We start from the raw sequence: 13,806 nt of genomic DNA on the forward strand, positions 1-13,806 counted from the left end.
CCAACAGCTTGGTTCTTGGCTCTAAACAAAAAAAAATCGGTACTTTTTTTTCTTCATGATGGGGGGGGGGGGGGATTCTTCTGAATTTTATTTTGTTTATATTTTTTGGGAGGGGGGTGTTTGAAAGTTATTTTATGTTTTGGGGTTGTTTTTTTTTTGGGGGGTTTTTATTTTTTTTTTTTTGGTTGTATTTATCATTTTTATTTTATTTTCTCACAGGTGAGGATCTAGCCAGAGAACTCGTCCTTTATGTACTAATTTCAATCGTCAAAACTTCCAGACTAACATTCCCTTCTGTTTACAACGCTGACCTCAACAGGGTCAGAGATACGTTTTACTTGACCCCAGAACCATTCCCGATTGAATCAACAGTGCGTGATTTGTAGTGTAGTTTTAATCAGAGAGAGGCGCATGATTGGTACCAAGCTACATTTGTGTATTTGTGTGTGTGTGTGTTTGTGGCTGGATATCTGAGTCGATCGTGCGACCATTCGCTGTCCTCTCTCTCTCTCTCTCTCTCTCTCTCTCTCTCTCTCTCTCTCTCTCTTCCGGTCAGGCTGAAGGTGTCGTGTCAATAGGGTTCAACAGTTGTGACGTCACTTCCCTCGTAATGACGCATAGTAACTGGTTCTAAACTATCGGAACATAATTAGCGGACGTCATTATCTCCATTACCGCCCAGCATAAAAGTGTATCCAGAGGATAAAAACATTATAAATCTGATCATGTTTTGACTTTTATACATTCTGATCACATAACATGTGAAAAGTTCTAGCCAGTAGGAAGAATATAAAGTACCGATTTGCTTTGTTTAGAATCAAGCTGCTGGTTGCTAGGCGGAAGTGACATCAGACTATTGAATCTTACTCGACTCCTGATTTTGTCACTGACCCCATGACTTTATATTCTGTTTTCATCTGACACGTCTCCATGCCAAATTGTTTTCGTCATTATTTACAGTCTTAATAAGAGCTGTCAGATAGGTAATTTGGTCAGAATGGAGAATCGTGCTTTTGTCATAAAATATCTTAAAAGGATTATTTCTCAAAATCGATTTTTATTAACCTAGTCGATTTTTGGTTAGTTTTAATGATGATGAGGCTTTACTGGGGAGTCAGAGTGATAGTACTATTTGGCCACGAGAGGTTCTATGTGGCCACTTTTGAAATTGAAATTTGCCATAAAGGGCTCTGGATGCCTGTCAGTCCTGGTAGTTGTGTGCGCATTATTATTATTATTATTACTATTATTATTATTATTATTATTATTATTATATTATTATTATTTATTATTATTATTATTATTATTATTATTATTATTATTATTATTATTATTATCATTATTATATTATTATATTATTATTATTATTATTATTATTATTATTATTATTATTATTATTATTAATTATTATTATTATTATTATTATTATTATTATTATTATTATTATTATTATTATTATTATTATTATTATTATTATTATTATTATATATTATTATTATTATTATTATTATATTATTATTATTATTATTATTATTATTATTATTATTATTATTATTATTATTATTATTATTATTATTATTATTATTATTATTTTATTATTATTATTATTATTATTATTATTATTATTATTATTATTATTATTATTATTATTATTATTATTATTATTATTATTATTACTATTATTATATTATTGTTGTTGTTATTATTTCAATTAATTTTTATTTTTATTTTTGTTATGTATTTAGAAAGAAACAGGGAAAGAATTCAAGACTTGACAAATGGATACATAGTCAGAGTTGACTTTTCTAGTTTAATGAACCAGCTTAAAATAAGGTGTTTGCCAATAAATATACACACAAAATCAACACATTAAAAGATATATTTATAAAAATAGTAAAAGAAAAACAAAACAAAGAAAACCAAGTTAGCGATTGCACTCCTCAAGTTATACGAACGAACACGTGATCAAATTTTCCTTCCCGTTCTTTCGTCACAACAATTCAGAACGTAGATGGAGAGCTGGCCTTTCACGTTAGAAGATGAAAACGGTTAGGATTAAATAACTATGCTTTGATATTTATCATTTTGCCACGAAAATAAAATATGTTGGAGAAATTGCGATTTGATCCTTTCTTATTCGCGGGTGTAAATCGTTGACATTGCACTTGGTTTGGTAAAAATCGGACAAAAATTACGACTTTGGTGATAAAAAGTGACTTTGATGACAATTATTGTGACTTAAAAAATTATTATGAATAATTTATAACTCCCTTATTTGTGGGCCGATTCTGTTTTTCATGGTATCAATCTTATTGTAATAGAGAGATAGGAACTACGAGTAATTTTTTCTGAAGCGAAATTATTATTTGTATAATTTAGCAACAAGAAAAATGGTTGGTAAATAAACATATCACCTACTTAGATCTACCGCCACGATCTATTCGTGTAGAATTGTGAGTCGAGCGTCCGAAGTCTTCCCAGGCATTCATCATTCATCAACTCACGGTTACAGTGCATGATACACAAAGGGGCATAATCAATAAAAACATTCACATAGTTAAGAGTAAAAAACCTGTGCGGCTATGTGGTCTTGTGGTATGACACTCGTTTTCGGATCGGAAGGTCCTGGGTTCGAGCCTCGCTCGACGCATAGTTGAGTCCTTGGAAAAGACTCTTTACTCACATTCTCTCACCGTACTCATGTGTAAAATGAATACCTGGCCGTTAGAAGCGTTGTCTTTGTCAGAAAAATTGTAATATCGCCTAACAGGCGTCATGTCTCGTCCTACATGTTAAATGTTGCTGTTGACCAGGGACCCCTTGTAAAGCGCTTTGAGCACGTTAAGTGGATATTGCGCTATATAAAAAGCTCCAAAAAAAAGAAATGGCTTGCCTCCTATATAGTCGTTTAAATAATATGATATGCAAAGGGGCATAATCAATACAATCATTCATATCATAAAGAGTAAGACATGGATTGTCTCTCTTACATTCATTACAGATGGTATAATCTTTTGTTTTATGTTTTTATGGGTTTTACGACGCTTGCAACACATTTAGGTCAAATCAGCGCCAGTAAAATGGAAGAAAATTGGATAGTGAAAAGATTCTAGATGTACGATTAAAAAGATTTGAGGAAAAAGTAAGACTAAGGGAGTAGTTCAAATAGACGACAGAAGTAGTTTGTTTTTAAGTGTTTTACGGCGCTTGCAACACATTTAGGTTATATCAGCGCCAGTAAAAAGGGGGAAAAAATGGGATAGTAAAAAGTTCTAGAATTACAATTAAAGCATCCAAGAATAAGACAGACAAAGGGGAATTGGTTCAAATAGGGAACAGATGTAGATTCCAAGAGCACACTATCAGTGTACTTAGCTTGAGATGGCCTGAAAGTCTCATCCAGACACAAGTACAGGTCCCCAATAAGAGGAATACACTCAAATGTTTACAAATCGTATATAACATGTAAACAAAACATAATACAGTGCATAACAAAGAGATGATTTACAAGGAAAAAAATATCATCTCTCAAAACTAACTATACATTTGACTGTTTCCCTCCCAGCCAGGGCCAGGACAGAAACAAGTAATCTCATCCCAAGACAAAGACAGAAAGCACGTTGGAAAACAGTTATAAGGGGATAGAAGACACAGTATGTACATCCATGCCCACTATGGGAGGTCAGGAACCCCACCCAGCGACGGAAGTAGATTCCAAGAGCACGTCATCAATGTACTTAGTTTGAGATCCCCTACACGTCTCACACAGACACCAGCACAAGATCCCACCAAGAGGAATACACTAAAATGCTTACATTATACATTCAAAACAACAAACATACCAATACATAACAGAGATGGCTTAAGGAAAATTTATCACCTCCCAAAACGATAACTATGCATTTGACTGTTTCCCTCCCAGCAAAGCACGACAGCCAGGGCAAAACCAAGTAATCTCATTCCAAGACAAAGACAGAAAGCAAATTTGAAAACAGATATAAGGGGATAGAAGACAAAGTAACTGCCACCCTGCCCACTATGGGAGGCCAGGCCACCCAGGTTCTGTCCTTTATCTAAATGTGTTCCATTGATGATGGATAAAAGTCAACCGATGTTTATGGTCCGGCTGTGTTGGCTTTATCAGGATTCCACTGTACACACTTGCAGCGGACTATTTCCTTCAGGGCTCAGGCAAAATCAAGTTGTTTGTTTGTTTTGTTTTTAAGGGTTTTACGGCGCTTGCAACACATTTAGGTTATATCAGCGCCAGTAAAAAGGAAGAAAGTGGGATAGTAAAAAGTTCTAGAATTACAATTAAAAAGCACCTAAGAGAAAGTAAGACAAAGGGGAAATGGGAACAAATAGGGAGCAGATGTAGATTCCAACAGCTCACCACCAATGTACTTAGTTTGAGATCACCTATAAGTCTCATTTGGACACAAGCACAAAATCCAGCAAAGAGGAGTACACTCAAATGCCTACATTATACATTGAAAATAACAAACAGAATAATACATAACAGCGAGATGATTTACAAGGAAAAAAATATCATCTCCCAAAACAGTAACTATGCATTTGACTGTTTCCCTCCCAGCTAGGACTCCGGCGAGGGCCAGGAAAAAAACAAGTAATCTCATTCCAAGACAAAGACAGAAAGCATGTTGGAAAACAGATATAAGGGGATAGAAGACACAGTGTGTACCTCCCTGCCCGCTATGGGAGGTCAGGATCCCCACCCAGCAAAATCAAGTTATCTCACCAAAGGGAGATAAAAAAATAAAGTGGGTAGATGTGACTCATATATAAGGGAACAACACAAAACAAACAACGTTTCGGCCCTTGGCCTTCGTTAGGAGACAGTAAACACAAACACAAATATGTAAATTTACAAAATATTCAAGTTCAATATCAATTATTTTGTAAATTTACATATTTGTGTTTGTGTTTACTGTCTCCTGACGAAGGCCAAGGGCCGAAACGTTGTTTGTTTTGTGTTGTTCCCTTATATATGAGCCACATCTACTCACTTTATTTATTTTTTTATCTCCATTTTAGTGGCTCATTTAGGCACCTCTAGCTTTGGTTTTACTACTCCATGTATTTGTGTGTCTGTTACGTGTTCAAGTTCAATATCAATTATTTTGTAAATTTACATATTTGTGTTTGTGTTTACTGTCTCCTGACGAAGGCCAAGGGCCGAAACGTTGTTTGTTTTGTGTTGTTCCCTTATATATGAGTCACATCTACTCACTTTATTTTTTTATCTCCTCACCAAAGGGACAGCACTCGTTCAAAGTCGCCCAATCTCTGAATTGTGCCCCCTTCTGGAATCAGAGTAGCTCAGTACAAGGACCGCAGTGATTCAATTTGGCTTGAACTTGAGGGCAATTGAAAAAAAAGAGCTTTGAATATCAACTAAACGTGCTCAATGCGCTTTACAAGGGGTCCCTGTCCAACTGCAACATTTAACATTTATTTAGGACAAAACACGATGCCTGTAACTGTAAGGGGATATTATAATTTTTTTAGACAGAGACAACGCTGTTAACAGCCAGGTACTCATTTTACACCTGAGTATGGTGAGAGAATGTGAGTAAAGAGCCTTTTTCAAGGACTCAACTATGCGCTGAGCAAGGCTCAAACCCAGGACCTTCCGATCTGAAAGCGAGTGTAATACCACAAGACCACATAGACGCAATTGGTGGTGAAATGATATGCACCCGTAAAAGGAGCACTCCTTGTGATTGTGAGCTAGGGGAAAGTACTAAGTTACGAACCCAAGTTTCAAAGTGAATATAAGTGTGAGCAAACCAGCCTCCAACTAATTGATGCTATGCATTTAGGTCAAATCCTCACAACATCTGCCAGCAAGATATAACGTACCAACACGCAAAACTATGTATAACATTGAACGTTTATAGTCTGATTAATTGATATTATCTTGTGAGAACTAATCACCAAAATGGCTGTGTAAAAACAACAAAGAGCTGAATGACGCCAAGTTCATTCCATCTAAAGGATAGCGAATTCTATACCTCTGTGTCATGCTGAATTCCCACTCTTACTGAAATATCCAGTTGCCGAATGAATGTTTTCGCAAAGACCAAACACTTATCCCATTAATTTAATATATAATTTAACACACACACACACACACACACACACACACACACAAAAGACACAAACACACATAAGGACCAGACACCATAGTATTTAAAATTTGAGTAAATGTAAAAATTTAATGTAAAAAAAAAAGGCCATCCAGTAATAAAATTTATCACATTGAATTTGTAAAACGCTATGTGACGTTTATATAATACCATCATGATATTATAACAATGGAAAAAAAAGAAAGATTAAAATAAAACTGGTTATCAATATTAATATGAATGAATAATTACATAAATATGAAATATGTCATTGTGTAGAGTATTTACGAATCAAATGTGTTATCTGAAAAGGAAAAAAAAATGGTCAAAGGAGTAAAAAGCTGCCCGTTTTCCAAGAGGTATTTCATTCAGGGGTGTCAATCATCAAAGAAGCGTCTGATATCAACTGGAGTCTCCCATATTATCCAAGTAAGAAAACTGAGTGCTAACATTTATCCCCATCTTTAAGGATAAAGCAATAATAATAATAATAATAATAATAATAATAATAATAATAATAATAATAATAATAATAATAATAATAAATAATAATAATAATAATAATAATAAAGGTAATAAAATAATAAAGAGAAGAAGAAGAAGAAGAAGAAGAAGAAGAAGAAGAAGAAGAAGAAGAGAAGAAGAAGAAGAAGAAGAAGAAGAAGAAGAAGAAGAAGAAGAAGAAGAAGAAGAAGAAGAAAAAGAAGAAAGAAGAAGAAGAATTTTTAAAAACTAATAATAATAATACAGATAATAATAATAATAATAATAATAATAATAATAATAATAATAATAATAATAATAATAATAATAATAATATATATAATAATAATAATAATGATGATGATGATAGATGATGAATATAATAATAATAATAATATATAATAATAATAATAATAATATAATAATAATAATAATAATAATAATGATAATCAATCGAGATGACTGTTAGCACATCTGACTCGTAAACACTTTACAAATATCAGCCATCAGGTCCACGGACATGATTTCAAATGCTTAAAATGGCACCCAAAGAGTCTTCAGTAAAATCAATAAATTCCCCTCCAAAAAAAAAACCCGTACATCAGCAACACACAACTCTGGCTTTAATGAAACCCTTTGTAATTTCTATTACTTAAAATATTACAAAGTTTTAAGTAAAAATCAATAAATTAAATACATACAGTTGAGGCTGAACCCATCAACAGCGAGTTATAGTTGTAGTTACAGTTGTATAGTTATAGTTGTTATCTATTACTTGGTGACAATATGATTCAACAGTCGTGACGTCACTTCCCTCGTAATGACGCATAGTAACTTAGTAACTGGCTCTGAACTATCGGAACAATGGCGGACGCCCTTATGAAATATTTCTCCGACGAGCATAAATATGATCATGTTTTTTGACTGTTCTACATTCTGATCACAAGACATATGAAAAGTTCTAGCCAGCATGAAGAATAAAAAGTACCGATTTTCTTTGTTTAGAAGAACCACGCTGCTCGCCGTTGCTGGGCGACGTGACATCAGACTATTGAATCGAATTGCAAAAACAGTTTTCAGGGTTAGAATAAAAGCAAACCTTGACTGTAAAATGTAAAAAATACATAACAACAAAATTAAAATTTTTTAAATAAACCAACAAAAAATAAGGAACTAAAATGGCACAGTAATCACAATGTCAAGTCTTGAAGAAAAATAAACAAAACAAACAAACAAACCACAGAAAGTCATTGACATTTGATGTATTTAGTCAAACCCGTCTTGGCAATTAAATTATAAAATAACGAAATTTAAAAAGAATTTGGAGCAGTCCTTTAGAGTTATAAGGCTCATGGAGCTCGAGATTATTCCGTTTTCTGCAATGGTTAAATGGACAGTAATAATTGTTTAAAAACCATTTGATTAGACGCCCGACTATAACTATGTACTTTCAACAATCATTAACAGATATTTAGTTCGTTTCATAATTCCAGTACACTCATTTTGACCTGTATTTTTGAAACAAGTAATGAATTCAACTGAAACTTCAAAAAGCTACTCTGATTACAAAAAAACATTACGAAATAAATTTTTCAAAACAAATAGATAAACAAAATTTTCTTATTAACTCTTTTTTTTAAATCTCCCCATTATAATGTATCCTACAAAATGGAGCCTGAGCATTACAAAATATAAAGAAAACCAGCTTTGTCTAAAATCATCTTACCTATCAAAAACGTTGCCACGATTTCAAGAATTAAAGACCCTTCTAAACTGATTAGAACTTTCAAAATGGGTTTGCAAAGAAATAAAGTTCTTTGTGGAACTTTCTATACACTTTCAAGATCTAGACATGGGATGGTCCCTATACTGCTGAAAGCAGTATCGAGGAATTCATAACAAAATTTATATTCAACAAAAATGAAAATAAAAATAAATAAATAACTAAATAAGTAGATACAATAACAACAACAACAACAAAAAACAGCAAAAAATCCATAAGTATCGATGCCAATAACATATTATTATGTAAACCACTCAACACTTTAATACAAGTGATGTAACCAAACTCGAGAAAAGAGTTTAAACCCAAAATTTATGATTATATTATTTTAGTAACAAAACCGTATTTCAAATGAGTGTTGATTCTGTCATAATTTTATTTTTTTTGTAATACCATGTCATGTCTAATTCTACATGTTACGTATTGCTGTGGCTCTGAGCATGTTTAGTAGATATTGGAGATAAAAAATAAAGTGAGTAGACGTGACTCATATATAAGGGAACAACACAATGTGTTGTTCCCTTATATATGAGTCACATCTAATCACTTTATTTTTTATCTCCATTTTATTGGCTCATTTAGGCACCTCTAGCTTTAGTAGATATTGATTCATATAAATGCTAAAGCTTTTTTTAAAAGTTTTATCTTTTTTAATTGAGAAGAATAAACAATCTTTTAAATAATAATTCTATCATTTTAACTTGAAAATCACTTTACAACATCTGGTTTGTGTTTGTTTTTAAAAGTTTGGTATTGTGTTCTTTTTTCGCTTGCGACACATTTAAGTCATTTCAGTGTCAGTAAAAAGGAAGAAAATAAGATAGTGATAAGAAAAAGATTATAGAATTACAATTAAAAGGAAAAGTAAGACAAAGGGGAACAGATTCAAATAGGGGACAGATGTAGATTCCAAGAGCATACCTTCAATGTCCTTAGCTTGAGATCACCTAAAAGTCTCATCCAGACACCAGCACAGGATCCCACTAACAGGAACACACTCAAATGTTTACAAAAGATATCCAAAACAGAATACATGACAATAAATAACAGAGAGATGGTTTTTACAAGGGGAAAAAAACATCATCTCTCAAAATAATACTAAACATTTGACTGCTACCCCCTCAGCTAAGGACCCCGGCGAGGGCCAGGACAAATCAAGCAATCTCATTCCAATACAAAGACAGAAAGAAAGTCGTAAAACAGACAGAAGGGGATAGAAGACAGAGCAAGTAACCTCCTGCCCACCATGGGAGGTCAAAGGACCCACAATAGAACAACATCTGGTTCTGGTTCATTCTGACTTAATAATGATTATGAACAGTGGGTCATAAATATCATACACAGACCAAGGCATCTGCAACAAAAGCAAACGTTCCATTCCTGTACACAATGTTTTATTGACATCTTGTAAATTTAGAAAATTGCAATATTGCAATAATTTTGTTCCTTGCTTGTGGTGTTGTGGAACAGTTTGCCAGCACGCATAAGAGAAACTTCCTCTTTTAGTCAATTTAAAAACCTTATATCTTTATGGGATGGTAAAAAAATGTAAATGTTTTGGATGCAGTTTTTCTTAACCCAAAGCTTTTTATTTTAGTGGGTCTTTAAAATTTAATTTCCATAATTTAAACTAAGAACTTAAATTCTAATTCTTAACGCGAGTCAAAAAATCTGAGAAAATGTGAGGATGTTTGAGTAAATATTATGTCGTGTCCTTACTAGTGTTGATGTTTTTATATTTTGTTTGCCAAAGATTGACAATTTAAAGGCTGGAGAGAGAACATAAAACTTTAATTATTTATTCTTATTTTGAATTTGCTTTTACTCCTATGTACTCTGAGTTATAAGCAGCAAATTCAGACAAAAAAGAAATTTAAAAATCAATTCAATTAAATTCAATCACTCATTATGAAATGAAACAACCTCTTGGCACATCTTCTCAAATGAAAATCCTGAGTACATACATTTCTACTAGGAAGGCATCAGATCAAATCCCAGCAGATTCTCAGCTATGACTGCTGACAGGGAGAGCAACCTGAAGGGTGAATGGGAAGCAATGGCCTCGGCGTGAGGGATGGAGTTCGTGATCCAGAAATGCTCAAATTGAGGATTTCCTTCCGTGAAATTTTTCCATGACTCATTCGGGAACACGGCGTGAGTGACGTACGCACTCACCTTGGACGCCCCACCTTGTAGCAACGCCTTGGAAATGAGACAGAAATTTTTAAAAACAATAAATATATCTACTTTACACCACGTGACCTTGAATTGACGACTCAGATTAATCTAATGAATAGATTTATTCATTTATTTATGTATTGAGAGCCACTTCTTTTTTGTAATATCAAAAATGTTATAGGTGTTAAGCAACTTTGTTCATTTGTCAATGACATGAGCGGAGCAGGCAATAGGCCCAGGCGGCACCAGCATTTCTCAGTACCGAGAAATTACAGGTTATGAAAGGTCGGGGTCATCATTACTGGTACCGATAAATGGTACTGGGAATTCCTGATACTACTTGGCTTTCAACTGACAGGTTTACGAGAAACACTTCCCATAATCACCCCACTATGTGCGAGATGATCTACCTGTCATCACAAGCTTTCTGACTAATCCCATGGTCTCAGCCCTAGTACCGAGACTGAGTGTCGTTAATGACACTGAGACCTCTTTTCTCCTCTCTTTCTCTCAGTACCAGTACTCAGCTTCTCGGTCTCGAGAAAATACTGGCAAGGTCAGTACCTATTGCTATTACCAGCACTCAATCTCAACACCGCTCTGCACTAGCACACAACCTTATTAAGAGGGAAAAAAATGTAAGATTCCATGTCAAGAAGAGTAAGATATAGTAGAAAAGCAAACAATTAGTAAATATAAACCTCAATAGATAATTTTGGTGATGAGCAACTAAGTATTTGTGTGGGCAAGAAATTTCGAAAGTTTGATTTTCAACATTCATTGGCTTTTTAACAAATTTAAGAGAGTGGAAAAATGACACAAAACAAACCACTTTTAATATTTAACAACAAATGTTATGGTTTAGGTGGTGAAAATCATGCAGCAGGTAAAATATGTTCTTAAACTATGCGAGGAACAGAATAAAAAACAGAAAAACAGTGAGAATTAATTCTTATGTCAAAATCGTAAAGTTTAAGAGGAAAACTCGGAAAGAGGTACGAATTAAATGTACAGAAATGCTTTCTTAGCGAACAATTGGCATCTCTGAACAAGTGGGAGATCCATATAGAGTAGAAAAGATATATATGGCCAAATTTGGAACCAGAGCATTTCTGGCAGTACAATGAATTCAATAATACAGTGCTCGCTAGTTTCTAACACGCTCTCAGGAGAAGCCAAAAAATGTTCTAGAATCTGAGCCTGTCGAAATCCAATGCTCATGGGAGGTATACAACTGGATGGTCACTTTCAAATCCATGTTTCAGTAAGGATTTTCTCAGGCCCCTCTAACAAATCAGCTAGAACGGCTTCAATTCTTATACTAGATCTGGAAAGTGAATATATCCATACTGTTTATATAAAGATTCCGAGACTGGGAAAAAACGTAGGTTTCATGGGTCTTTTGACTTTTACTTTACATTTAGTTGGAAACTAATGCAAAACTAGTGACAAACTAGGGTTTTACTGAAATATACTTTCCTTTTTTAGCAACAACCTGCTAAGTATTCTTAGTAGAGATATATTCCTAATCAATCAGTTGTGTCTCATAAAGTTGTTTTTTTTCTCTCTCTTTCTTACAGCATTTTTCATTTAGGTTTTTAAATCTAATTTCAGACTCTTACCTTTCCACATTCCCTCAGTGTCCCTCCAGTTTGAATGAGATCATCAACAATCACCACATGTTTCCCACTTGGGTTGCCTGACGGGGAAATAGAAATTAAACGAAAAGAAAAATAAATTTATTATACATATATATATATATATATATATATATATATATATATATATATATATATATATATATATATATATATATATATATATATATATATCGATGGCCCGTTGATCAAACCTCTGAAGTAAAGTATCACAAAGAGGTTACTTCAGAGGTCTGATCAACGGGCCATCGATATAATAAATATTATATATATATATATATTATATATAAGAAAGAGAGAGAGAGCCTCGCCTTTGGCCTACCAACCTCCGCTGCACGTCCAACTCGCCTTGAGCATGCATTCACGTAAAATATAAAGATTTTTTTAAAAAACCTACCTCTGTTTCAAAAAACTAGCATCTTCACCTTTCTAAGAAACATTTTGATTTTTCAGAACTTTTGTTCGTTAAAAAATACCGGCCAATCTGACCCGTTGAGTCGAATGAAAACGAAATTTTGTTGTTTACACGGTTCAAAGGAAATGCCGTAAATAAGCTTTCATGGACTTCCTGTGTTGTTTTTACAGTGTCACGTGACCGTTTTGAGAAATTTGACGTCTGCTACAAATAATTAGACCAGTAGGGGGTAGATATTTTCGTTGGAGCAGAGAAAAAGTGAGTATTATTTCTTGGACTTGTAGAGAGGCCTAGGGTCCACCAGCAGTCAAGTTGATTGAATAAAAGAAAAAAAGGCCTTTTTTATCCGCCGCCAACACCACCATGAGAGTGGAGGGTGAGGGGGGGGGGGGGTGTTGCATGAAGACGAAAGGGAGACGTGGTGACCTTGGGTGACGTAGAGCATCTCAAGGATGCTGGCAGCAGTTGCAGGTGTTCTTAACCCCTTAACGGCGAAGCTAATTTTTTGCTTTTAGATAATAGTTTGCTTTTATCTTTATTATTGTTAACGGGGAATACAGCGTTTCCACCAAGAGAGCAGTCAGACTATCGCAACTCGGACTTCAATTGTCTATAATCGTTTTGCCGTTACTTGTCTTTTGATGATAGAAGATTTGGTGTTAGGTCAAAGATCGAATTTCGCCGCTAAAAGGTTGCATTGCTACTGGATTTGCTCCCCCCCCCCCCCCCCCCCTTTTTTTTTTCTTCTTTTTTTTTCACCTTAGTATTGTTGATTGCTATTTCCTTTTTTATGATTAGCAAGTGCCGTAGGAGTCTCACAGGATGCAGGAGTACTGCAATTAACCCTTTGCCAGTGACACTGATTTTTTTTGTTTTCAAATAATAGTCTTCATTTATATTATTTTTTAACGCAGAAAAACAAAAACGTTTCCACCATAAGAGCAGTAAGAATATTGATAAAAAGCGCTTTGAGCACGTTGGGTGGATATTGCCCTATATAAAAGCTCATGTTTTTAAATTGTATTGTATTTTGTTTTTGTCTTTTGATGAAAACGGTAAGATTTTATTTTTGGTCCAAGTAAGATTGATATTCGCCTTTAAAAGGTTAAGTTGTTTTGTTTTTTTTTCAGGTTTTTTTTT

At 33.9% G+C, this 13,806-nt stretch overlaps 2 protein-coding genes across 10 annotated transcripts in view; one reads left to right on the plus strand and one right to left on the minus strand.

Moving 5' to 3' along the window:
• The window catches only part of LOC144956613 (uncharacterized), a 33,333-nt gene extending 32,099 nt beyond the window's left edge, over nt 1-1,234 (plus strand). For both annotated transcript variants that reach the window (XM_078887231.1, XM_078887230.1), the window contains exon 9: nt 220-1,234. In XM_078887231.1, coding sequence (XP_078743357.1) covers nt 220-386 — 167 coding nt within the window. In that variant the 3' untranslated portion in view covers nt 387-1,234. The remainder of the gene's footprint in view (nt 1-219) is intronic.
• Nucleotides 1,235-9,054: 7,820 nt separating this feature from the next.
• LOC144956870 (uncharacterized) overlaps nt 9,055-13,806 on the minus strand; it is a 28,053-nt gene continuing 23,301 nt past the window's right edge. For all 8 annotated transcript variants that reach the window (XM_078887658.1, XM_078887654.1, XM_078887660.1 and 5 more), the window contains 2 exons: nt 12,216-12,292; nt 9,055-10,617 (listed from right to left, as the gene is read on the minus strand). In XM_078887658.1, the coding sequence (XP_078743784.1) occupies nt 10,387-10,617; nt 12,216-12,292 (308 nt within the window). In that variant the 3' untranslated portion in view covers nt 9,055-10,386. The remainder of the gene's footprint in view (nt 10,618-12,215; nt 12,293-13,806) is intronic.

This window comes from Berghia stephanieae, chromosome 11 (assembly GCF_034508935.2).
Source record: "Berghia stephanieae isolate SIO BIC M18660-M18661 chromosome 11, UCSD_Bste_1.3, whole genome shotgun sequence".
In the NCBI taxonomy this organism is placed as follows: domain Eukaryota; kingdom Metazoa; phylum Mollusca; class Gastropoda; order Nudibranchia; family Aeolidiidae; genus Berghia; species Berghia stephanieae.